We start from the raw sequence: 27,029 nt of genomic DNA, 5'->3' as shown, positions 1-27,029 counted from the left end.
TTATAGTCCAGAAGTAAAATTGTTCTGGGTATATTTTTGGAGTCAGAGTTTGGTTTTGATTCAGTTTTAAGCTTTAAATGTTTCATCCTTAGAGTCATGTTTTATAATCAGGGATATCTGCTATGGGACCATAATAGATTACTTCTGAGCTTGTTTGGTTTGCTGTGCCAGCAGTTATGTTTACCTGTGGTGATGCCTAGCTGAGTTTTGTATCAGTATACATTAGGAACTCTGCAGCTTCTGGCAGTGATCTGGGACTGAACAGAGGTGCAGCGATTTACAAGTGTCTGTGTGAAACCAGCACAGCTGAATTTTTGTAGTTGTATCTGTATTTCTTGATCCTGAGAACTCAACCAACACAGCAAGCATGACTTTTTTTCAGTGGATCATTCTTTGGCTTGATGTTTACAGGTGTGTATGAAGTGACCCCCCGTTCCTGCCACCAGTTTGAGCATGAGTATTACACTTACGACACGTAAGCGAAATCTGCTTTTGATCTTATGCCTGTCGGTTTGTTTTCATAAAGCTTGACCTTGCTGCAGCTGCTTGCTTTCAGCAGCTGTGATTGTCTCTAACCAGCAGAGGGAAGTTTTAGCAGAGTTTATCAGATGTCTTCTCTTGCCCTTTCTACTCTCAAAAACATAGTCAACAAATGGTAGGCTTTAAAGCTTATTTTGCTGCTTTGAATGGGTGTTTTTGTCAGCCTTCTGTTTAAGGTTGGGTTTGCTTTGTTACACAGGAGAGATGTTTTGGTGTAAACTGTTGATTTTTTCTGTGAGAGCTGCAGTGCAGAAGACAGGGCAGCAAGTTTACTGGGAGGTGGTGTATGTCCTTAGGGCCATGAGTCTGTGGTGACTCGATTCTGCTCACCCCAGTTTTTGCAGTCTGAATCCATATTTACCCCAAGCACAAGTCAGCAGTGCTGATCTTCCTTAGGCAGCCATGCTTTATTAGTTATTTATAGGTTATTGTCTGGCAATCTGCTTAATGACTCATTGCTTCCAGAAAGGGAATTTCTGCTCCCAGCCTGTTTCTCATTCATGAACATGACAGAAAATGAATTCAGCTTTAAAATCCAATTCTTTCCTGCTGTGTTAATGAATTAAAAGTACTTCAGAGAGGGGTGTGCCAAGCATGAGAGCCAGCCCAAAGTGAGTGAATGAGTAGAAGCAGAAACCCTCTTTTGTCATCAAAGTACCATTAGACTTGGGGCATCTTGGTGAGCTATGTTTAACATGACAAACTTTTGTGTGTTCTTCTGCTGTATGTGAAGGATTGTACACAGAAAATCAATCACATTGGTGGTGGCTTGGGAGGTAGCAGGAGGCACAAAGGAAGGAATTGATTTGGCCAGTGTCATGCAGTGGTTTGGGGTCCAGGGCTGGAAAACACTCCCTTTCCAATATGCTATTGTCTCAACGCTACAGCTTTGCTGTGTAGTTTGTATATGTCTTTTATAAAGCAGTTCAACCTTAGGGATGGGAGGACAAACTACTGAATAAGACTTGGTTATTTTCTTTAGGAGGGGGACCTTGAATTGATGCTTTTGTTCCTTTGGTTTACAGGTCCTCTCCTAGCATACTGACACTGACTGCAGTTCGACACCATGTCCTTGGCACCATTGTGACAGATAAAGTGATGGATGTGACTGTTACCATTAAGTAAGAACAAAATAATCTTGGGGCTGTGAAAAGTGCAAGAAAAAGGCATATCTCATACAGTTTTACTCTGGTTTTAATACTGCAGTGGCTGCTTGCTAAGGGGATGGCATCTGCCTCTAGAATGCAAGAGGTTTTTTAAGCTAACCTGTGCTTTGAGGTCTTTGTAGATAGATAAGTAATTCCCAGCCCCCATTTTGAACATTTTTCACTTCATTTCAATGCAACCCCCTGTGTGTCATGGTAACCAGGAATGATTTCCTGAGGTTTTCTACACTTCAGTGAACTGAAATGTCAGAATGGGAAGGTTATCGTTTTAGCTTAGGTATGAGCTGTTTATCACTGGCATCTATTTTTCTCCCCTTTTTTTTTCCCCTCAGAATGAGAATCTGCTGCTTTAGAGCATTGTTACTGTTGTGAAGAGGGTCATAAAAGGCAAGCCATGCAGAGTGATTACACACTAATGTGCCAGTTTATGTTTAGCTGAAGAGACAGCTCACGAGGGAGCACTGATTTGTGAACAGCTGTAGCTGCGTGATGTGCCGGATCTGCCTGGAAGTGTCTGATAATGATGAGTGCTATATTAATGCTCTGCTGATGTCCACTTATTCTATACTAAAGGCTCTTGAACTTTTTTGAGAGTAGAAAATGCCTTTACAGAGAACAAGTTGCCTGCAGAGCATTGCCTCAAGTTGCCTGAGCTTAATGAACCTGCAACCGCAACTGCTGGGCAACTACAGCAGCTGGCAAAGAAACACTGAGACAGCAGAGAGCTGGACTTTTAGAAAGAGCTGAGTGAGGAGGGGAATATTAGACTGACCTTCTAGTCTGATAGAGTTTTTTGGGACTGTTGGCAAGTGCTTTGAAGGTAGCTTGGTTGCCCCAGACCACCTCTGTGCAAGGCTGGCTGAAGTTTTCCAGCCGAAGTCCAATTTGTGAAATGCCATCAACATAAAAGGCAGAGCTCTGGGTTTAAAAGCAAGCCAGTTGTTTTTGACAAGTCTGTGTTTGTGTCTCAGATCTGAGGCAGTGACCTGATCACTTTCAGTTAATCAAAAAAAACCCAAAGAACCCCAACCAACCCCAAATCTGGTTCTTTAGATGTTTTGATGATGGCTTGTTATGTTTGAAAAGTGAGACTGCAGTAATGTTTGATGACTGTCATGAGACTATGTGTCTGTGCCTGTACAGATTTGTAATTGGGATTACAATAATTATGTTTTTTATATGCTTCTGTAATATCTCTGGAGTGCAGAGAAAGAATTGAAAGCCTTGATGAGACTTAGCATGATAGAACAGCAATGACTGTTTGTCTTTAAAAGGGCAAAATAGAATACAGGCTGAAACAGGAGACAGAACTGCTCTGATAATCTGAAGTGGTTGCAGGAGAAGTCATTGTAACAATTTCAGTTCTCTTCTCACAGAGAATTTTGCAATGTTCTGCCACAGTTTTTCCAGCCTGTTGTGGAAGAGACAGAAGATAAGATACAAAGGATGGCAGGAGGAGGAAAAGAGAAAAGAGAGGATGTAAGATCAGGGCAAGTGGAACGAGATGCATTGTTCTGAGCTGGTTTAAAGAGCTTGGTTAAACTTAGCCAGCAATCTTATCAGTGGACAGTAACAAGATAGCTGGGTAGTTCAAATGTGTTGGGCAGATAGGTTAGAACAGAGCTTTTCCTGGGAATTGCCAACTGTTGGAAGTATTCATTTGTGGTAGAAGTTATTTCCTCCTTGTATGCTCTACTGCTGAAAGGTAGATTCTGAGGGAGAGTTCCTAGCACTCAAAAAAACAAAGCTTGCCAGTCTTTTAGTTTGTTCTGCATAAGTCACCTTCTGTGAATTAAGCTTGTTCTCAGCCTTGGAGTTGCAGCCTTTTTGCCTAGAGCTTTGCTAAAGGTACTCCTGCAGACTGGTCCTTTGGCTTTAGAATCTACAACTCGTGCTGGCTGTTCAGTGCTTCTGCAGGGGGTTTGTTGCCCCTGCAGCAGAGGTGGTGTTTGGTACAGGGTGCAAAATCTCTTTACTTACTAAAACCTAAGTTAAGCTAAGGTGCTGGAATCTGCAGGGTGGGTGAGATGTAGAGGTGTGACATTGGCTCTGTGGTGGGATGCTGAGGCGTGGAAGCAGGGAGGAGGAGACAACAGGGCACTCATTTTTTTGAATGGTTGGGGCAGATGGGGCAGAATTTGTGAAAGTTGCAGGTAGGTCCTTTCCTGCTAGGCCAGGTAGGTTAGCTGTAGTCCCTATGAATGATCCTTTCTAGTAGTAACTGATGTGGAGGTTCAAAGTTTTAGTGCTGCTTGGAGTAAGTAGCAGAATTCAAAAAGAGTTAGTTAAAAAAAAATAATCCTGTGACTTGTCTACTGTGCTGTAAAGGCACAGATATAACAAGCTTTATCCCTGCATATGAAAGGAGATGATTTTGGTTTTGTTCTCCATGTTTTCAGGTCATCTATTGACAGTGAACCTGCCTTAGTTTTAGGCCCTCTGAAATCTGTGCAGGAGTTACGCAGGGAGCAGCAGCTGGCAGAGATTGAGGCCCGTCGCCAGGAGAGAGAAAAGAAGGGTCAAGAGGAAGAGGGAACAAAGCCACCAGTGCAAGAAATGGTGGAGGAGCTCCAAGGACCCTTCTTATATGAGTTCTCATACTGGGCAAGGTAATGCCAAGCTCCAGTGGACAAAGTTTCTTGTTTGTGCTGTTGTCTGGTGTTCCTCCTGCACAGAGCAGTCCTAAAGTTGCTGTGTGGGTTGCTGTGCCTGCTCCTGTTGACTACCAGCTAAACAGAGGCTGGTAGCACATAATGTAGATTTTGCTTGGGTTCTTGTTGGTGTCTTTTCCTTTGTGTATTTAGATGGATTTTTGAGCCAATGTGCAGTACTCTGCTCTACATGAGAGCTGCTAATTCCTTTTGCTTCTAATTCTCTCTTCATGCTTTGCAGGTCTGGAGAGAAAATTACTGTGACACCCTCCTCGAAAGAGCTGCTTTTCTACCCACCTTATGTGGAAACAGTTGTTAGTGGAGGTAAATATAAATCAAATCTAGTCTGAAAGGAGTATATTTTTAGGGCAGAAATGTATCCTTATAGGTGAATATACAAATAGCTCTTCAAAGGTGATGTTAGGAAAGTTTCAGTTGCAGCTGTTTCTTTGGGCTAAGTTCGCTGCAATTTGGGAGCTTGAGTATTTGACAGAAGGTGCAAATTCAGTTTTTATCAGCAGAATATATTTCCAGGTGCTGAAAGACCACTTGGCACAGGAGAAGGGGCTACACATCTGAATATTACACCAGATTCTCAGATTTGTCTGTATTGCTGTCATCTAGAAAGAACATTTGTGCAAAAGCAATGTTTCTGGTTTGAGTTCAGTACCAAATTCAAGGTTCTGTTGAACTTTCTTTTGTAGTAGATGACAATAAGGAAAAGATTGACAAAAAAAAGTAAACTCTTGCCCTCAAGTTGCTAAGTGAAATCACTAGAAAATGGTAGGTACTCCTTTATATGTGCCTGTTTGCTGTGCATATCCTAAACACATTGGAGAGGAGGAAATAAAATTTGCCTTATGTTGTTAAACATCACATATGCTGACCTGAGTTTGGTCAGTGTAATACCAGCTAGAAGGGAATACAGTTGGCATCTTCTCCCTGTGGCTGCAGTCTATGTAACTTGTGAGTCCTCCAAGCACTTAGCAAATCCAGAATGTTTTGGAGATGTGCTTAGAGCTTTGGAGCTTAGTTACTGCTGTTGTGAATGTTCAGGTGTTTTAAGATGCATTGAGATGCTGCAGAATGGTGTGGGTTGATCTCTTATTCCAGGGTACAAGAACATCAGCCCATCACTCTGTAAGCAGTTAAGCTCTTGCTGTAAGACAGAATGGTGAGTGGGGTTTTTTCACTTTATTCTTTCTCTTAAATCCCCTTTGCAACGACTAAGAGAGTTGTCCTGGCAAGCTGATAGAGATCCATGGCAGAGCAGGCTTATTTCTGGAAGGACGAATCCATCCTGAACTGGAAGGCGTTGAGATTGTCATCGGTGAAAAGGGAGCAGCTTCCCCGCTCATCACAGTTATCACCGACAGCAAAGGTGCTTACAGGTAAGGGCAGATCTGCTTTGATCTTTTGGATCCTTCAGCTCAAGTGCACTGGTGGCTGGATAATGTGTGTGTGAGAACCAAGTGCTGCTTTTTAAAAGTTGTTCTTCTTTCCTTCTCTTTGAAGTGTTGGACCACTGCACAGTGACTTGGAATACACAGTTACTGCTCAGAAAGAAGGGTTTGTTTTGACTGCAGTAGAAGGAACAGTTGGAGATTTCAAAGCTTTTGCTCTTGCTGGGGTGACATTTGAGGTAATGCTGTGAATGCTTTGGGTCTGAGTGGATAGTGTGTGTGCTTAAGCTGGACAGGCCAGAGAGTTAAGCTGGACACAAAATGGATGTGGGCATAAGACAATTTTGTCATGGGCAAACAAATCTCAGTTGAGGAGCTTAGTTGTGGGTCATGACCTGCCATGCAGAAGATCTTTTGTAAAGTTTATAGAGTGGAAATTAGAGCCTGGAGTCCAAAAGACTTTTATAGATTTGGGCCACCTACTTTTCATGAGTTTTATCTGTCAAGGTGATTCTTTTTGTCGAGGGTTGAGGGGAAGGCCCATTGGCAGCCTGTTGAAAGTGTACTGGATTCCTCTCCAGGTGAAAGCAAACTGAGGCCTGCATTCCTCTGCTATGGGAATAGAGAAAAATGCATTAGCAATGTCTATGATAGCATACCATTTGGCCTCTTTGGATTCCAGCTCATACTGAAGTTCCATCATGTCTGGTACCGCTGCACTCATCGGTGGCATTACTTCATTTAGGGCTCGGTAGTCAACCGTCAGACGCCAGTCTTGGTGTCAGAAGTGGGATACGAATCCACGCCTCCAGGGGAGACTGTGACCTGATTCAGGTGCAATCTGGTCCATCTACTGCCTGCTTCTAGTCTTTAGAATACTTTATTCTGGCCTCCAGCATGTCCTATGAAATGATAGTGAGTGTTGTGCTGACGCATGCTATGTGCAGCTGTGACTAGCCAGGTATTGAGAGCACAAACTCCTGTACCCTGCAGTCCTGCAGGAGGGGATACACTGCAGGTGTAGTTAGTTTCCTTCTGCTTCCAGCTGAGTGCTCAGGGCCAGCACATCCATGCAGTCTGTAAGGGGCTCCTGAATGGAACTCTTCTTTGTAAAGCAGCCCTTGGTTAAGCTTAGAACTGTTGCCTTTTCCAAAATAGATCAAGTCAGAGGATGACCAGGCTCTTGCTGGAGTTCTCTTGTCCCTCAGTGGAGGGGTGTTTCGGTCCAACCTCCTGACCCAGGACAATGGCATGCTGACTTTTTCCAATTTGGTAAGTTGAAATCAGTTTTTCTGCATGTGCAATGCTGTCACTTTGCCCTTCTAAACAGGGATGCAGGGGGGTGTATGGTCTCCTTTGAAATCATAACCCACAGTGAGGGCTGTAGGTCCTTCAGAGTGGACAGCACCTAAAGTCTAGATGTGAAATCTAGCCTGGCAAGAGATATCTCCCCAGTGGGTAGAAGATGTTGCTTGATCTCAGTTACTAATTTGCAGTCTGTAAACATGAAACAAGCCAGTTTCTTGATGATCATTTGGGAATTTTTAGAGGAAAAGAAATCAAATTAGATTATTGATCTGTACACGTGTTTAGACATGGCCTGAATAGTTTCCTTGCAGACATCTTTCTCCTCATCAATTTCCTGTTCTTGAGCTCTTGAGATAAGGTTTCAGGGCTGTAGTTTCCTTTCCCTCTTGGGGCTTTTAGAGTTCCATTGGTTTATTGTCCAGTGCTTATGTTTTCCAACCAGTTTAGTCTTTAGCTCTTGCCAGAATGTAATTGATTGGAGGTGGTGGATTTTTATGTCACTATCAGTAAGCAGCTTGTTTCATGCCTCCTCCTAGAGCCCAGGGCAGTATTATTTTAAACCCATGATGAAAGAGTTTCGCTTTGAGCCATCATCACAAATGATTGAGGTGCAAGAAGGACAGAATCTTAGGATCCAGATAACTGGTTACAGGACTGCTTACAGGTCAGTAGAGCTGCAGAGCTGTGCAAAATGCTATGTGCTGTATCAGGATGCATTGTGCAAAGTGTGTTTTCTCCTGATCCACCTCTGTTCTGAAGGTATGGAGGATGCTTTTGAAGGCACAAGTTATTGTGCTGTACTTTTTTTAGCCTTTTCTCATGCATGTGCATATATAGCTAAGCTCACATGGGAGGACTGTAAGGAGAAACAGTGTTATGAAAGCACTGTGTTCAGTGGGGGAGGAGAGGACTATTCAAGGGATGATAAACCAATTCAGGTATCAAGAATTCAAGACCCTTCCTGTAAGTGGCACCATTCACGGAGGTCAGGCAATTTGGATTCCTGAAGTTGTGCTCTGAACTGCAGCTAATTCCAGTGCTTTAAGCAGTTTTACATACACATTGCAAATTCCCTTTTTCTTCTACATGCTGTGTTAATATATTAAGTACCTTTTCCATCAGTTATAACAATAAAATGTCTTTAAATGTTGTGTTAAAACATCATCTGCCCATCTGTAGCAACTGGTTCTTTTTATGTCTGTAGTAATTGCTTCTTTATATATCTCTAGCTGTTATGGCATGGTTTCTTCCTTAAATGGAGAGCCTGAGCAGGGAGTCTCAGTAGAAGCTGTGGGACAGAAGGATTGCAGCATCTATGGGGAAGACACAATAACTGATGAAGAGGGCAAATTCAGGCTTCGTGGCCTTCTGGTAAGGATCAGAACACTCGGTCCTTGGCTTTGATGTTAATGAGCTAGTGGAGCACTACAGTGGGCTTTGTTCATTAGCTACTGATTTCTGCTTTCCCATCACATTTGCTAGCCCAGATTCCCTTCAGTCTCTCCCTTAGGCACCACTGTCATGTGTTGAACATTCATTCTAGTAAAGGAGGAGAAGCCTCTTAGTGTAGGTCTGTGCAACTTGGTGCCGGCACACTGTGGTGGCTCCCAGAAACACAGAGCAGTCTGTGTGACGTGACAGGAGCCCCTGCTCTGTGTCTGACAGGGGCTCAGCAGTGTTCTGGGGGGGCAGCAGGGAGTTCTCTTAGGCAAAAGAACTTAGGGAAGCATTTAGTTTCTCTTGTGAAAATACTGTGACAGTGTGTCCATAGCAGGATTTTGGGTGTATGTGTGGTGTAGATCATACAGCAGGTATGTGAAGGGAGCTGAATTGATGGCCCCACTGTGTATGGGGTAAGCAGTTTGCTGAAGCAGAAGGCAGTATTTGATCAGGTTTTAATCCTGTTTAATGTATTTTCTTTCCAGCTAAACCACTTCACAGCAGATTATTACCTTTAATACTGTAATGTGGTAAACTAGTGAAAGCTCTGTGATAGCCCTTTGGTGTTTTCTGGCAGCAAACACCCCTAAGAATGCTGAGTTACATTTTCTTTCTGGGATAAGGAAAACTTAAACTGGATGGAGTTGGATCTGTTTGGGGGGGGTGTCTCTTAAATGGAATGTTAGAAAATTCCCTTACTGTTTTTTAAAATGCAAGTATGTGTTATTCAGTGTTGGGATTATCACTTGACTGTTGCTTCTAGCCTGGCTGCGTGTATCATGTCCAACTCAAAGCTGAAGGCAACGATCACATTGAAAGAGCCTTACCACAGCATCGGGCAATTGAGGTAAGCTCTTGGTTTTTAGCAGCCTCCCTTCAATATGAAATGCATCTATCTCTGCACTGTGTCTGTTCTGTCAGCAGCAATGTAGTTGAGTGCTCTCTGTTTAGACAAGTGGCTTTCAGCAAGTCAGCTCCCTAAATACGGGCCCCATATTGCGTGTCAGCATCATAGCTTAAAATGGAAGTAACATAAACCCCAAACAATAAACAAGTGAAAAGGATTCTTACACTGTCACAAAGCTATGCATCAAAACTCGAGGGAGTAAGTGTACAGAACACCTGTCAGTGTTTCTTTTTGATGTGAAACAGAGCAGCAGCCATTTGAGGATCTCATCAATTGCCATATTACCCTACTTTTGCAATGGGTTACTGTCTGATGCTTTATTGGGTCCAAACCCTGCAGGCTTGCTGTAGGAGAAATTGTCATTCAGACTAGCACATCTTTCTGAGATGTAATCATAACTTTGAATTGAAAAGTGATGAAATCTTGTTAAATGTTCCTCTGTACTTGCAGTTCAGATTAGCTGCCTCACCTTTATCTCTTGACATCCAGCAAAGGTTAATTAGCCTTCATTAGCTGTCCAGAACTTTTTAGTGGGAGATGGCCATGATTTGAGCTCAGATGTGCCTGACCTGGGTGCCCCTCTTTGCAGCAAAACAAAAGAGCAGAAATCCTTCAAGTCCTTAAGTGTCTTCTTGCTGAGAGCACTCGCTGGTTGGGAAGGGAAAGAGAATGGCACCCCACATTTCAGAAAATCTGCTGAAGTTTATGGACTGCAAGTGACAGCTGTTTGTAGTAGCTTGCACTACTGGTACCCAGGCTAGCCAGTCACTTCCTCCAGGAGAGAGAAGTGTTGGAAGGACACCTGCAAGAAAAATGTACAGCCTTGGTGGCACCAGCCTGTTGGTGGGGCACCTGGCCTAGCCACAACCTATCTGTTACTCTAGTTATTGTCCCCCAGGGATCAGTGCTGGACCCAGTCCTATTCAATATATTTATTGATGATCTAGATGAGGGGATTGAGTCCACCATTAGTAAGTTTGCAGATGACACCGAGTTGGGAGAAGGTGTTGGTTTGTTAGAGTGAAGAAGGGCTCTCCAGAGGGACCTTGACAGGCTGGACAGATGGGCAGAGTCCAACATGATGGCATTCAAGAAGTCCAAGTGCCAAGTGTTGCACTTTGGTCACAACAACCCCATGCAGCACTACAGGCTGGGGTTGGAGTGGCTGGAGAGCAGCCAGGCAGAAAGGGACCTGGGAGTACTGGTTGATAGTAGGCTGAACATGAGCCAGCAGTGTGCCCAGGTGGCCAAGAAGGCCAGTGGCATCCTGGCCTGTATCAGGAGCAGTGTGGCCAGCAGAAGCAGTGAAGTCATTCTGCACTGTACTCAGCACTAGTTAGGCCACACCTTGAGTCCTGTGTCCAGTTCTGGGCCCCTCAGTTTAAGAAGGACATTGAGACTCTTGAACGTGTCCAAAGAAGGGCAACAAGGCTGGGGAGAGGCCTCCAGCACAAGCTCTATGAGGGAGGCTGAGGGAGCTGGAGTTGTTTAGCCTGGAGAAGAGGAGGCTCAGGGGAGACCTCATTGCTGTCTACAACTCCCTGAAGGGAGGTTGTGGCCAGGTGGGGGTTGATCTCTTCTCCCAGGCAGCCAGCAACAGAACAAGAGGACACAGTCTCAAGCTGCACCAGGGGAAGTTTGGGCTTGGGATGAGGAGAAAGGTCTTCACAGAGAGAGTTGGTGGCCATTGGAGTGGGCTGCCCAGCGAGGTGGTGGAGTCAGGGGAGGATTGGATGTGGCACTTGAAGCCACCTTATTGATTCTATGATTCCAAATATCTTTCCTTACTCTGGAAGGAGTTTGAATTTAGAAGCACAAGTGTTTGGTAGGCAATTCTGAAGCAGTGTAAGAAGTTCCATGATTCTAAAGCAGGTTATATTGTGATGTGAGCATGTTTGTCATTAATCGACTGTATAAACATCCTCACGTAGCAATGTGCAGCTCTCAGCACAGATACAAGATACTGAGCCTGTACAGACATGAGGCAGAATGTCATGTGTGTGTAATTCAGCCTCTTCCAAAACACTGTGTGCTTTTGATATTTCCTCTGTGTGTAGTTTAACTGAGTGGTAATGCACAGCTCTGTAATTGCAACCTGTGCGACCTGGAGGAAGTGTGCTTGCAGTTGGAAAGCCTTCCTGTCTCCACGTGGTTAGTGCAGAACAAAATCCACTTCTTGTTTAAAATGATGAGCAATGTTTGTGTTGTGCTGAGTGTCTTCTGATGTTTGGTAAAGCCTTTGGCTGTGCTTTGTGTTGCAGGTTGGGAACAGTGACATCGATAACGTGAACATCATAGCCTTCCGGCAGATCAATCAGTTTGATTTAAGTGGCAACGTGATTACATCTTCTGAATATCTCTCCACCTTATGTGTAAGTTCAAGCCTTTCCCCTTTGCCAAGTGTATTTGCCATTGCTTTTCCCAGTGTTTTTCTGCAGGGTCACTGGCAGAGTGCAGCAGACAGGGCAGACATAGTTCAAATGATGACTAATATTTTAGTGAAGGTGAACTTGCATGACGATTCCAGCGTTCCTCACTGCTTCGCTTGAATGTTTCCACTTCTCATGGGAGTGTGGTTGAGGAATATTTTCTCAGGTTGGCCTGTGCATTTCTGGGTCTGCTTCCCTGATTAGGGATGCCCTGTGCTTAGGGGGAGAGCAAGGCACAGGGGCTGAAATGAATTCTCTGTCTCAGAGAATTGCATCCATCCCTGATGGGCCTGGATTTTTTTAGCATGCTTGTCTGTGAGCAAGAAGCTGCCATGGGAAGGCAAAAATACCATAGGGCACATGAATTTGAAAGCACAGTTACAAGATTGTGAGACTGGGAGTAGAGCTGAAATGTTCAAAACTCAAAAGACTGCATTGTGATCTGAAAACAGGGGCTCAGGAGCTGTGATCCTTTGGTTTAGGGTGCAAATGCTGCAGGCATTTTCAGGAGGTGTTGGTGTGGCAGGTGTTGCAGTACCATTTCTCAGGTTTTAAATCTAGTTCAAGTGTTACCTACAAATATAGATGAAGTACCTGGATCTCTTTCAGAGTGGTTTGTTATGCATCTCACCTGCCAAGATTTCATTGCTAAACTGTTGTTTATTTTGGGAGGCATCCAAAGCATCCAACACTTGGAGCATGTGCGAAGGGAAAATATATCACCCTACTGAAGAGCACCTGAGCAAGCTTCCCATCTTTCTGGGGAAATTAAGACCCTTGCAGTCCAGCATAAGCAAAGAGGAGTTGATGCCAAAATGGAATGGTGTGGAAGTTAGCCAAGCCTGTACCTGTTTCATACTGGTTTGGGCTTTGTGTTGTATGTAATGCATGTGTGCTCCTGATGTGCTCGTCTCACCACCCTGGCTTCAAGGCAGAAATTATTGTAGTGAAAGATGGCTGAGATTTGATACAGACTCAAGTGAGTGGTTTTGTGACCTCAGCCTGGTCCCTTCTGGTCGTGTGAACATGGAACAACTGCACATGCTCTGGTGAGCCATGGTGACACTGCGCAGGGGGAATGAGAATATTTGGGCTGTGTCTGCAAGGAAAGCTGAGTCTTGGCAGATATCTGATCTAGAGGTTTACAAACAATGGTATGGATGCTAGAAGGCTGCTTCAGAGTAGTCCACAAAAACCATCACTCTGCTTACTGTGCCCTTTGGAGGAGGCACAGTAGCTGATAAATGCATGTGTGTACAGTCAGCCTCGTGTAAGGAGGTGCTGCTGGCCCTACCAACCTCACTCAGCTTGGGTCAGCCTGCTTTTGATTATGCTGGTTTCTGAGCACACTGTATTTGATGAGGACTTGAGACTTATTCTGTAGCTTGAGGATGTCTAACCTGTTAAATAAGTACAGAGAAATTGAAATCAAGCAAAATGAATCTACCAGAGATATAGAAACAACCTCCAGTTGCAAATTCCTGTGAAACTCCTTGGATTATTTACAAGAATTGCTTAGGTCTGCTCAGGGCACAGCTCAGGGCACTGTCAGTGCACATGAAACCTGGAAATCTCAGGTATCAGTTGTTCCTAAATTATTTCAAGCTCTGTAGAAAGTCTGTTTCTGTGACTTCTCACATTCTAGATTAGAACAATTCCAGATACTCTTGGCTGACAGCTTTCTGTTTATACAACACATGGTGGATCTGGAAGTGCTTTTATCCCTTAAGATGTAGGATGTCTGCAGTATCTATTGTGACCCTTCTCCTACACAGGCTCAGAAGGAGTTGATTTGTCCTTTCTTTATTCCCTCACAGGTAAAACTGTACAAAAGTGAAAACCCTGACAACCCAATTCATACAGTCAACTTAGGCCTGTCTTTGTTCTTCCATTTCCCACCACTGCTCCGAGATGGAGAGGTAAGAACATTGCTGAGTAGTTATCTTAGCTCACTTCCATTTTTTTTCCCTAAGAAGCACTGGAGTGTTTTCTGGTGTGCCTGCAGTACTGTGTTCATGCTGGAGTGACCAGTGTCAAACCATTTGAAGCCTGTTAAACTGTTTTTTTTTGCCTTTAACTCTGGTTTTGTCTCAGACTGCTCCTGATGCTATAGACTGAGTATGTATTTTACCCACAGAATTATGTTGTGCTCCTGGATTCTACGTTGTCTAAATCACAGTATGACTATACCCTGCCTCAAGTTTCCTTCACTGCTATTGGATATCATAAACACATCACACTGATCTTTAGTCCCACTGTAAGTACAAAACACTGAAATGTTCAAGTGTTCACTTGCAGAGCAATGTCTGGTAGCACAGCCTGCCTGGGCCAAACTGTCTAATAATGTGAATATAAAGAGGTTTGTGAGAGGCTTTAAAGTGACAGTGGATTTGTCCACATTTAAGGCATTGAGCAGGGAAGCTCAGGAGGGAGTTAGAGTCATGACACTAACTGAAAGGTTGCAGTAATGGAGAAAAATAGGATTGTTGTCAGAATTCCTTTGAAGACTTCTGTGCATATGAAAGAAGAATCACCAGGCCAAAGCGAGAGGGTAAAGCAGAGAGGTTTCAAATTAGCATTAGGGGAAAACTGCCTCAAGGGAGAGAATTGTCTTTTTGCACTTCTGAACAGTGCAGTGTAAGAGTTCATTTTGAGTACTTAAGTAATGTAATTCTTATCTGCATCACTGCCTGCTCAGGTGCCAGTGAAACATGAGGGAAACATGAACTGGCTTTTACCAATGAGTGATGTAGATGCCCCTGAAAGCTGTTGTGCTAGTGTGGTTGCTGCAATATGATTGGGGTCACAGGGCTTTGGACAGCATGTGGCAGGTACATCAAAGGACACCAGGGTGACTGTAGAGGGGAGACTGGCCGTCAGTGAATTAGCTTCAAAAACCAACAGACCTCGGGGAGAAGGCAGTGGATGAGTGGATCTGATCAAGGGGACTGCTTTGAAGTTGAAGGTAAAGGAAAGCTTAGAGCAGCACCGACAAGGAAGTCAGATCGGAAGCTCTGGATGTGCTGCATGAGCCTATTACTGCTGCTGCTGCTGTTTAAAGCTGGGGGAATCTTACAGTCAGAATGACTGGTTAAAAAACCAGAACACCAAAACACCATGGTCCTTGCTGTCTGCAGAGAAAGCTGCCTGAACAAGACATTGCCCAGGGATCTTACATCGCCTTACCGCTGACGCTGCTTCTCCTGTTGGCTGGTTACAACCATGACAAGGTAGGTCGGAAGGGGGGGAGGGGGGTTGTTTTATCCAAGGAGTAGTGTCCTATCAATGAGTATTTTGTACTGGCTTAAGTGAGGGTTTGTTTAGCAGTTGTCCAGACAGAGGTGAAGTCAGCAGTCCCTTTATGCAACATGTTTTAAGAAAAGCCACAGTGTAGCTAAGATTTTGGCTACCTTTGGTTACCTTCCTTGAAAAGAGTGTGAGGGTGAGCTCTGGGGACGCTGCTGAATTTGGTCTTCTCATTTGGTGGATCTGGGAAAATAAGCAACACAATGTCATGCAAGTTCAGAGAGCCAGACTCAGTGATAGTAGGAATGACAACAGTTACTTTATTGGCTTCAAGAACAATCAGACATGAAAAAAATACTGCACCTTACTGAGTCTGGTCTCCTTAGCTTTGCACCCTCCCTAGTGAAAAGGCCTCAAGAGCCATATACCTACCATGTGCCCCTCTCTGTCTTCATTAATAAGCCACGCTCTCCTAGCCTTCTCTGACATGATCGGGTATCTCTTTTGCTGATAAAAGAAAGTTCTGCAGTTTGATTTCCTCTCAAACATGGGTAAGACAGCACAGAATGTGGGATTCTCCAGGTCTGTTGACAGTCTCCTGAAGTGCCTCCACTGAAAGCAGCAGTCAGCTTCTAGCCTCAGGACTCAACTGGCTGTCCTTGGCTAGGTGACTGCAAGAAAAAAATTAACTTACATTTTAGGATTTGATGATCAGAAATTCACATCAAATCAATTTGATTTGATTCCTTCCCAAGGTTTTCTGCCTGCCCTTTTCTGCTGTCTATAGGTGTGCCATTTGAGCCATAGATTCTATTTGGAGATGCTTGAGTCTAAAGAACGCTCTCATTCAGACCTCCCATAGCAGTGTAATCACAAGCTGCTTCCTGCTTTGTTTTTGCCCAGCTTATTCCCTTGCTGCTGCAGCTGACGACTCGGCTGCAGGGGGTGCGTGCTCTGGGGCAGACAGGCTCTGACACAGGTGGCCCAGAGGATGCCAAGAGACAAACCAAAAAGCAGAAGACAAGGCGGACGTGAGGTGGAAGGGGGCACTGCCTGAAGTGGTGCTCTGGCAGCCTGGGGCCTGAGGAAGCCAAGCCACTACCATGCATTTCTGTTGAATTTGTGGACTCTTGTTTTCATTGTCACTATGTGAGCACATCTGTCACTCCAGCTCCATTTGGGTTGTAAATGCCCCATGGAGTCTCTAATTCCCTTGTTGTAAAGTGATGGAATGAATGCCTTTGCTGGTGCTGAGTACAGCTCCTGCACTGAGAAACAGCTGACTGGGTTGTCTGCTGCAGTGGAACAGCCTTGCCGTCTTCACTAATGGTTCGTACAAGCAGTAGGAACAGACTGCTGGACTTCACTTCCAGTCTCTAGATTTTGGGATTGCTATTCCTTCCCTTTCAAAATGCAAAAGCAGCACATAGGGATTTTACTGCATCAGTGGTGCTAGGGACAGCAGAGTTCTGGGGGACACACATCAGCTGGTGAGTTACGCCTTCAGCACTTGCAGTTCAGCAGCTTGATTGAAGAGTCTCATCTGCACAGCTGTGATTCCAACTCCTATCCAATCATTTTGTTACCTTTGATTAAAAGAAAGGTTTTTGCCCAAGGAGGACAAGTTGTTAATTTCAAGTAAGGCCAGCTGTTAATGTCAGGTAAGTTCTGGTGATCCTACTGCAAAAGCAGTGTTTGAATTTCAGTTCCTTAAATGCTGTGATCTCTTCAGACTCGCAGTACTCCTGCAGGAGCTCCAGCTGGTTATGCTCTTCATTCTGAAGCTGCCCTGTGTGGCTGGTGGTGCCCATTCAGCTGTGTGGCTGTAACACCTCCTGCTCAGGCCATGGGCAGCCTTTTTGCCCCTTGATAATTGATTTTTCTAAATTACTATGATTTTTTCTCCCTTCACTCTAACAAATGTGATCTTTTCAAAATCTCCCAACGTCTACAACCTCAGTGACACAGGAAGCAGGTTATTTATTCCAGGCCCAACTTTGGATTCCTGTTGGAAGCAGACAGTTGGACATACACAGTTTAAATGTTAATGGGGCTTTTTATTGACCAATGGCATAAAGGTTAACAGCTTCTGAGAGATGCACACCACTGCCTACAAACTGCAGAGACACTGGCACTGCCAGTAAGGGGCAATGTTTCTCTTTGACAGTACTTGAAATAAAGTCCCTTTACATTTAATATTCAATCTTGCAAACCCTACCATTCTCAGGAATTTGGATGCTGAAGGTTCTGTGCTGTTCCTGTTGGTATTTTGCATTAGTTTGAGCCTAAATAATTAAAACCTGGTTTGGTGATCATTCTAATCTCTCTGAGGGAAATTCTGTCAAGATCATAATAAAAATGAAGAATCATGTATACAGAGAATTTGTGCTGAAGCTCTAATGAACTGTCAGACTCCCCACCTAATGACCTTGAATTCTGTATTGCTGTGAGGAAATATGTGGGGAAACAAAGGGAGTGATAAATTGTACATTTTCCATCCATCTTTATTTTAAGCTGGTGAATGTTAAGTATTGCTGCTTCGGGGGAATGTATGAGGAAAGGATGCAGACTCCATGTGCCTTGAGGGAGTACCAGATACCCTGACCTCTGAACTGGGGGACTTGCTGTTGATTGACCTTAAACACTGGAAGTGCTGTTAATAAAAAGAAGAAAAAGAGTGTTAAAGCTTGCTCATTTCATGTTTGATTCTACATCCAGGACTTCCCCATGTTTCTTCTCAAAACGGTGTTTTCTTTGCCTTCTGCAGCACACTGCTGACCTATTTCTTTCCAGCCCCATGTTTTGAGGTTTATTCTGATTCTGAGGTGCTCATTTCTAACAAATACAGCTTGCAGTTTCTCCCTTGGCAGAGAAGGTGTGGCTCTTTGTGAACATAGTGAAGGCTAACACATGAGAGAGTTTTCTAAAGCAGAGAGAGGTGTCAATACATCAATAGCTCCAATTAAATTTAGAAACCAATAATCAGATGCACAGAGTCCAGCAGCAGAATCAGCAATGAGGTCTCTCAGATGCCCAGAGCCACATGCATAGGGCAAGGACAGCCTGAGGTCTGGAGTGCTGGGAGGGAGTGTATGGATGTGGTGGTTTGCATGGGCAAACTCCTGCCTCCAGCTGCTTGGCCCAGGTACCCAGGTGGTGCCTGGTGACTCTGCAATCTTAGTTCTGGAGTGGTGACAGCTCTGCTTTGTTGGTGTAAAAAGCTACATGCAGTGTGACCAGGCAGTGCTTTTCAGTACAGAAATGGCAGATTCATCTCAGAATTGCCTTCTGTACAGTTCTGAGTTGAGCATTTAGGTATCATTTACTCTACACAATCTAAGGTTTGGTAGAGGTTCTGTGCTCTTACAGCCAAGACTTCAGTACCAGCTGGGCTGCCCTTTCCAGTATTTCCTGTTGCAAATATCACTTAAAGCTGCTTGTTGCATCTTTAATTTATGTTAATAGAATAAATGCAGGGTGGAACTGACATCTAGATGTTGACTCTTACTGGAAAGCATCCCAGGCTCAGTGTTTGCTATTCCTTTTTTTGCAAGAACAATAATTTAAGCATGATAATTCATTTGCTTGGTGAGCTAACTAGGGGCAAATGGCTGAATTCTGTTGGAAATGGAGGGTGAGGCCCTCAGGATAAAGATGGCATTGCATGGCACTTGCTTTTGCTATCACAATCAACAAAGAATATTACAGATACTTGGCTGGCTCATCAGTGATGCACAGAATTCTATTTAAGAATGAAATGGATCATTAATAGTGAATTTAAAAACTTGTTTATGGATGATTCATCTTGGTTCCTAAAGCAGGGCCTTTATTAGGTGGCTGTCACATTCCAAGGACAAGTGGTTTCACTGCATAAGCAACAGTGTCATTAAATAAAGATACAGTGATTTGAAAAGTAAATGTACTTAGAGGCAAGACAACAAATACTTTGAGGAATGAGCATCCTGGGCAAGGGTGGAGAAGTACAAGTGTCTCCATAGTCAATAGTCTTCCTAGCATTTATTTTGAAAGTCTAAATGTCCATATTTGCTGAGTTGCACTGTTTAATACAAGATGTTTAGTTGTATGAATCAGATTCTTAGGTCTAAATGTTCATTTGGTTTTCTTAATTGAGAACACGTAGGGGGAAAATGCCAAGGTAGTGTGAGACTGGGTCTGTGGATCTCTGGGGCCAAACTAGAGGCTGAATGTGTCAAGCAGCTCAGTGCTTCCTGCCTCCAGAGGACAGGGTTGGAGGAGGAATGTTATTGCTTTATGTGCCAGCATACCAACTGAGGCTCTCCCGCCTCCTACCAGGTTACTTCTTACACAGCAGAACCTTGCCAACATCTCTAACTCATCAAGGGAAGAAAGAAAAGGAAGTGAATTCAGTCCAGGCTGCCAGCAAACCTGCCATCCCCTCATCCAGCTCAATATTATGGTCTTATCCTTGGATGATTTGCTTTCTGCCAGCAAATCCGTCCATCTGGCCAAAATAAGGCACAACTGTGGGCCTTCAGCATCACTTGTCTGAAACCACGGCTTGACTCCTGCTGCTGTTCTTCCTTGTATGAGTTTTATTCTTCAGATGTTGAAAGTACAACTGCAGAATCCGCTGTCTTAATAAGCATGCTTCCCAGCCCTGTGCTGAGGAAACATGGATTAAGCAGTGGCACTTTTGAAGGTATGATGGCTTTGGAAACCCTGCTTAGACATCTGAGCAAGTGACTTGGCCAGAAAAGCTGAGGCTGAAAGTGAGATTGAACACTGAGGTGTTTGGTGTCTCATTTTCCTCCTGTGCAGCATTCCCCACTTCGTACAGTGTCTGCATTTCTGGTTTATTCCCAGTCTGAATGCAGTTTAAATTTGGCTTCTTGCAAAGGTAGATGCAATAAAGTGAGTGGTGTAGAGAAGGCCTGAAAGGTAGCAAATGTCCTGAGCTGAGCACAGCAGCATTGCCTCACACCACATGCAGAGGTGAGCTCAGGGTGCCTGTGATGAGTCATTTTCCTTGTGGCTTTAAAAAGTCTCTGACTGTCTGTGAAAATCCAGTAGGTCTATTTCTGGTGCATTACTGACTGATGCCAGAACTCTGTCAGGTCAGTCCCTGTCTTTCAGCCACTGACTCAAGCCTGGAACAGGCTCATACATCCTTGTACAAGTGAAGAGCAGCCCTCTGCTAATCACTCTCTGAGCCTTCGTGGGTTGTTAGCAAGGGCAACTTCCCCCCGTGAGTGTTTCGCAGAGCTTTGCTGAGCTGTCTTGTCCTTTCAGCTGTCTGTTGCACCTTTTGTAACTGCTTTCTCTCCACATTTGGTATGTCATTGCTTTACCCGAGCAACTTACCATTATCACTTTTAACTGTTGTCACTGGGATCCACAGGACTGCATTATTTAGTCTGGTTGGTTTAGATAGCACTTTTTCCTTGTTCTGCTTCCTCCTCTTCCAGCATCTTTCTGGGAATATTTGAGCTTAGCCACATGATGCTGTCTAAACTCTTACTTGTTAGCTTCATAGCCAAAGAGCATGATTGCTTTAAGCCAATGATATATTGTCATAAAGCACTAAACACCCAGCAGACCAGTACTGAATTTATCATCTCCAAGAGCTCAATAAACAGTGAAAGATAAACCTGTTTTTTACTGCCTGTGGAAGTCAGCAGGTTGAGTGCTCCTTTAAATCTCAGTTTTGTCAATACTAGAATAATTAAATCCCCATCACAAAGACTATTTTTTTGCACAGGTCCCTCCTTACACTGAACCTAGTTACATTTGGGTTTTTTAAAAGCATAGGGTTGTGGTAAAGCACCAACAAATTCTTATTCCAATTCTTTCTGCTCTTAGGCACAAGAGAAGGTGATGAGGGCTGAAGCAGAACACATGGAAAGGAGCTAGTTTGTTCCTGTGGTTGCTGGTGTTGGCTGCATTAAAGTAGTCTCCACAGCATTTAGGAAGCACATTCATGGGCTCCATTCTGCACTGTAGGGCCTGCTTCTGCTGGAGGCAGGGGATGGGATGCTGCCCCTTTCATTCAGACATGTGATGTGTGACAGGGATGATTTAGCAGACAAGTTGAAGAGTTCATTAAATGCACCTCTACAGGCTCTGGGCCTGGGGCTGTTTTCTGCTGTGCAGACTTTCCTGATGACATTTAACCAGCACCTGTGGTTCCAGCCCATTTGAAGCAGCCCCCTCTGTCACTAGAGGACTGTACTCTTAGTTGAGTTCTTTCCCATATGCTCAGAATATGGCATTAGGTAAGGCTGGGCAAAGATCTGCATGCACTGGCCATAACCATGAATTGTTCAGGTTGTTGTAGTTCCTCTTTACAGAGATGGTGATGATGGTAATCTGGAGGATGAAGACTTGGTGTGACCACTGCAGTGCTGAGCACTGGGTAAAATCCCCCCAACCCTTAGACTCCTGGCAGACAGCATTGGCATGTACCTTCATGGTGCTTCTGAAATCCAGGCAAAGGAGGCTGAAAGCTGAGTCACCATCCCTGGAGGTGTTCAAGAGGGGATTGGACGTGTCGCTTGGTGCCATGGTGTAGTCATGAGGTCTGTGGTGACAGGTTGGACTCAATGATCTTTGAGGTCTCTTCCAACCTTAGTGATACTGTGAAAGCAAGCACATACAGCCACTGAAACCCTGTGCTTTGTGTCTTCATCTAAAGCCAGGAGCTTGAGCTTTGTTGATCTAAGATGGAGCAGAGCGAAGAGGGCTCTTGAAACCCACAATACCAAAGCTCCCCTGAGCGCTTAACAACTTCCTTTGCTTTCTTCTGACATGAGCCCTTTTCACATGTTTTGTAGCCGTATTGTTTTCCATATCACAAGAGAAGAAGAGCAACAGATGTGCTTCTCCATTTTCTCTAGGGTCTTGAAAATCTTGCCTGGGGATATTTGTTAGTTTCTGGTTTCTTCTAATTTCCTTCTGTTTGAAAGAATAAGATAGGATAGGGGGAGGCCATCTGCCTATTTGTACTGCTCAGATGAGGATTATTTCATTTGCAAGGAGCTTAATGGAATTCTGAAGAATCAGATTTGTTTATCATTTTAGGCAATGGGATGACATTTCTGCTTAAAAAATAATTACCAGGCTATGGCATATTTGTGAGATCCTGCCCAGATTGAGAAACCCCCACGTTCTCCAGAGAGCTCTTGGTTCTTTTGCCATTTGTTAAAACCGGCTCTGAAATGATGGCTTTAGTGATTAAAGACTGAAAGAAAGAGGTCTCAGGATAACCAATGGGTTCTCCAGCATATGTTAATATATTCTGCTTTGAAAGGTTACATCCATTTATATTCCAGATGAAAATACTTTGTGACTTTATGGCATGTAGGCACATTTTTTTTGTTCCCCACAGAGCTAAGTACTCTGGTTAACCCTGGGAGTAAGAACCCCAAAAAATCCATGATAGTTTAAATTGGTGAGGGAATGTAGGGTTCAATAAGGACACATTTTAAACGAGAAGAAATAAGGGAACATGCTGATAGAGGCCATTTTTGTCTCTTCAGTATTTTTTACCCCATTTATTGTCTCTTACACAGTAAATTTCATGCTAGAGTGACCAAGATTAAAAGAAAAAGGAGTAAGAATTTTTAATGTAATTAAAACAGGTTGGTGTTTGCCTAAAAAAACATCCTGGAAATGCCATTTTACTGGATTTTTATGTTGAGGGTTTGTTTGGTTTTGATTTTTTTAGAATAGAATAAACCAAACCAGGTTGGAAGAGACCTTCAAGATCATCATGTCCAACCCATCAACCAATCCAACCCACCCAAACAGCTAACCCATGGCACCAAGCACCCCATCAAGTCTCCTCCTGAACACCTCCAATGACGGCGACTCCACCACCTCCCTGGGCAGCCCATTCCAAGGGGCAATCACTCTTTCTGTATAGAACTTCTTCCTAACATCCAACCTGAACCTCCCCTGGTGCAGCCTGAGACTGTGTCCTCTTGTTCTGGTACTGGCTGCCTGGGAGAAGAGACCAACATCCGCCTGTCTACAACCTCCCTTCAGGTAGTTGTAGAGAGTGATAAGGTCACCCTTGAGTCTCCTCTTCTCCAGGCTGAGCAACCCCAGCTCCCTCAGCCTTTCCTCATAGGGCTTGTGTTCCAAACCCCTCACCAACTTTGTTGCTCTTCTCTGGACTCGTTCCAGCAAGTCAACATCCTTCCTAAACTGAGGGGCCCAGAGCTGGACACAGTACTCGAGGTGTGGCCTAACCAGTGCGGTGATTGGGTGGGTGGGTTGGGTTTTTTGTGTGTTTGGGTTTCGGTTTTGTTGGTGGGGTTTTGTTTTGGTTTTCTTTTGGTTTTGTTGGGTTGGGTTTTGTTTGTTTTTCATTTCATCTCCTAGCAGAAAGCAATCTGAAGTTGCCAGGTCTTCCTCCTGGAAAGGAAATTTTCAAGTGGCTCCAGCCAGAGCACCCAGCATGAATTTCAGTGAGCCAAACCTTTTCTTGAGAGCTCCGATTTCTGTCGGCCGCTGTCTAATTCAGGAGGCTATGTGGCACACCTGGTGTGCCTGGCAGACACTGGCTCCTTCAGCTATGTCTTTGCCATTGTGAGAAACAATCTTCTCTCTCTCCCTGATGAAATTTGCTACCTCATCCTTCACCCTCAGGGGAAATCAATCAGTAAAGTAAATCAGGTCTGAATCAGGAAAGAATTTTCCAGATCTAGGGCTTGGTGCTTGGAAATATTTTCCTTCCTCTTCCAGGTGAGGTCCTAAGTAAGGCCTTCCTCACTTTTTCTCCGAAATATTTTCCACTCCTTTACATTCAGTCACACCTTTGCCACTGGAAGCACTCCTTTGGAGAGTTGGAAAGCATTCAGGTTCCAGTCACTCCTCCCTGCTAAACTGGGTGAAGGCAATCTCAGCATCTTAAGGAAATGTTTTAAACAAAAAGCTGGGGGAGACACAGGGCTCTGGGCTGTGAATCTGCTGCTGCAGTGTTGAACTCGGCACAGGAAAACCCAAATAAACAAACAGAGGGTGGTAACTTTCACAGCACCCTGATTAAAAAGCTCCTAGCTCTGGAGGGAGCTGGTTTTAGGGAGCTCAGCTGTCTGCAATACACTGCAATCAGGTGGCTGATTACCACACGTGCTGCAGCTGTGGCTAACGGTGATCCCACACAGGATTTGGAGCTGGAGGTAGGACGAGGAAACACCACAGCTCTGCACAGTCCAACCTGTTGGAGCCATGATGTTTTAACCAGGTAAGTTTATTATTAACAGGATACATTTATTGTAGCTCATAACACACCAAGTACCAGTGTGGAATCAGGCCTCCTGAGGAATTAGTCGGGGCGAGTGCGGCACAGGCAGCGCTAGTGAGGCCGTCCGGCTGGTGTCGGCACTCTTGCCGAGGGAGAGACGGCCTCCGCCCTGCGCAGGTCGCCAGGCTTGTGCAAACCCCGCAGAGCAGAGACATCCCCTCAGGACCTGCTCTTTTTCCTCTGCAGAATAAATATACGCCCAAATTCACACGCTCCAGCAAGTGCCTTCTGGCCTGGTCAGTAGCATAGATACAAAGAGGAACCTTCTCTGCTTCAGAAAAGTTTCCCTGAGCTTTAAGGAACGTCTGAGACAGCTATCACCTGTGCTCTCCTCTTCCTCACTTTGTGAATAACCTGCCAGCTAAGTGCTTAAGTTTGCAGACTGTTTTAGAGTTAACTTTGAAAACCAACTTTTTTTCCCAGTGTTTTGTTTTGCTCTTTTTGAAGTCTTGCTGTTCCTGGGAGGAGTGAGCAATAGATGGTTTTCATTATCATTTCAGAGGGGACGGGGCAGGAGACCATAATGATCCCATTTCACACTTTCATGACTTGCCATGTGGTGAGGACATATGCCCTCCAGCTCGAAGAGCTACCAAGTGGCTCTCAGTTTGTGCTGAGCCATATTGCCATTTGCAGAACTTCCCATATTGTCTGCACTGTGTATAGCCAGGTCCTCCTTAGACCTTTGTAAATAATGGATATTTGTAATTCCTGTGCAGGAGGATGAGGATGTATAGGGACAGCTCTCAGAAGTCCTGCCTTGACCTCCTGCCTGTACTTCTGTACTCAGAAGAGTCAATAGGCACAGCAACAACACACACCCCAAGACACAAAACTGGGCTGCTTTACAGTATGATGGAGTTTTCCTAAGATATATTTATGCATAAATTTCAGGCAGCATGTAAGACTCCAAATGTAACTTCTAAAGGGAAAAAGAAAGTTAGTGTTTTGTCTTGACCACTGTGATTTACAAGAGAGATCATCTGTGTGCCACTTGTGACCCAGAGCAAGACTTTCTGTCACTGCTTTCACAATCCTTGGTGTGCATATGTTCTCTCTCAGGACTGCAGTATGAGATGATGTGGCTGTGAGCCAAGCTTCAGCACTGAGTGCTTTCAAGCAGGGGGAGTAAAGCCTTGTTGATACAATGAGAACTGAAGTATCAAAACACATTTGATCTTTCTTGAAGCGGCAGGAGCAACGTTTGAGTGCAGCCATGCTGGAGCACAGGTTGGTGTTGTACAGGCTTTTGATGAGGAGCTGTTAGTGTGTGCAGAGCAGAAAGCCGAAGAGCAGCAGGTGAGTGTAGTGAGCTGTAGTGAAGAGTTACAGAATGGAAGAATTTGGAGGCAAACCGAAAAACCTGCATCTTGTCCTGTTTCCCTGTATGCCTCCAGGCAGCACTGAATAGTGTGATGCACAAACATGATTTCCTGCTCTCTCACTTATTGCAGTCTTCATGGATGATGGTGTGTCAGTGTGGGTCAGAGGGTCACTAAGCAGAAACTATCTGTACTAAGCAGAAATGATATAATGAATGAAACCTGAGAAGAGTAATTGCTGCTCTTCAGGTTGCTCATGAGATCTAAACATGAAATGACAGCAATTTCAGTATAAAGTCAATTATCTGTGTGTAATAAATTAAAATTAGACATATCCTTTAGTCTGGAAATCCATCCTAATGGAGAATGCAGTTTGCTTCCTATTCAGGAGCAGTGCACCTCTCTTGGGTGTACTATCAGTGTGCACCAGCTCAGGAGCATTGACACGACAGGCATGGGAGGCCATTGACTCTCCCCTCCCTAATCCTGCTGGAGAGCTTTTACAGGAGGAGCATAGCAAGGCTTTGTGTTCAGAATGTTTACTGAAAACTCTGAGCCTTTAGAGGAAGGACTGTCAGATTTTTTTCCTACTTGCTTTTATATCTGGGTTACAAATAGTATAACCAAAAATAACATAGGTGAATATGTGATCTGCAGTGTGACTGGGAAAAGATCAGATGAAGTCCTGAGTGGTAACTGGATTGTTCCTGAGTACAGAAGCAGGTGATGTCCCCAGGTGAAACTGAGCTCTAGAGCTGTGGAGATTCAGTGTCAGCAGAGGCACTGTTCCTATCTGCTAGGTCAGATAATTCTGCAGCCATCAAGAGCACTGCTACAGGATGCCCAATTGCTATTTAAATGAATATCTGAACTTCACAGGGGTGAAGAAGCCAGTGATTTAATCTGGGTTGAAGGCCTTTTAGTTTGTCTCTGACAATATTTGGCTGGCATTTTGGAGAGTAGCATTATTGACTGTCCAAATGAATAACTCTGTGCAGCCAGACTGAGGCTAAAACAGGCCCCAGTTGTCCCTTCTGGAAAGAGTATGTGCCAAAACAAGGGTTCCTATGGTGGTCATTGGGAGAGGCAGATGCCAGACAAACTCTTTGCAGCATCTGGTCTGCAGACAACACACAAATTGTCACTTAGATCTTGAAAGATAAATGAAGTCTGTCTTCTTCCTGCTGAGTGGAAGAGATGCACCAGAGAGAGTTATGTGTGCACACACACTGAGCTGATGACAGGTTTCTGAGGCCAATTCCCGGTGTAGGATGTTGTCTTACAAGTAGGTAAAGATGGATGTGTGTGGCAGAGCTCCTGTAGTTGGA

General features: G+C 44.3%; 1 protein-coding gene across 1 annotated transcript in view; it reads left to right on the top strand.

Annotated features, from left to right (window-relative positions):
• Positions 1-17,775, top strand: part of NOMO2 (NODAL modulator 2) — a 30,019-nt gene extending 12,244 nt beyond the window's left edge. The window contains exons 17-31 of the mRNA XM_068146851.1: positions 412-475; positions 1,566-1,661; positions 4,106-4,315; positions 4,599-4,681; positions 5,589-5,748; positions 5,873-5,999; positions 6,919-7,032; positions 7,605-7,732; positions 8,298-8,439; positions 9,272-9,355; positions 11,677-11,787; positions 13,662-13,763; positions 13,982-14,101; positions 14,982-15,074; positions 15,994-17,775. Of these exons, the coding sequence (XP_068002952.1) occupies positions 412-475; positions 1,566-1,661; positions 4,106-4,315; positions 4,599-4,681; positions 5,589-5,748; positions 5,873-5,999; positions 6,919-7,032; positions 7,605-7,732; positions 8,298-8,439; positions 9,272-9,355; positions 11,677-11,787; positions 13,662-13,763; positions 13,982-14,101; positions 14,982-15,074; positions 15,994-16,125 (1,766 nt within the window). The 3' untranslated portion in view covers positions 16,126-17,775. The remainder of the gene's footprint in view (positions 1-411; positions 476-1,565; positions 1,662-4,105; positions 4,316-4,598; positions 4,682-5,588; positions 5,749-5,872; positions 6,000-6,918; positions 7,033-7,604; positions 7,733-8,297; positions 8,440-9,271; positions 9,356-11,676; positions 11,788-13,661; positions 13,764-13,981; positions 14,102-14,981; positions 15,075-15,993) is intronic.
• The last annotated feature ends 9,254 nt before the right edge of the window (positions 17,776-27,029 follow it).

This window comes from Melanerpes formicivorus, unplaced genomic scaffold (assembly GCF_026170545.1).
Source record: "Melanerpes formicivorus ecotype bairdi unplaced genomic scaffold, bMelFor1.0.p_v2 SCAF_14, whole genome shotgun sequence".
NCBI lineage: Eukaryota > Metazoa > Chordata > Aves > Piciformes > Picidae > Melanerpes > Melanerpes formicivorus.
This window is presented reverse-complemented; position numbering and strand designations above follow the sequence as displayed.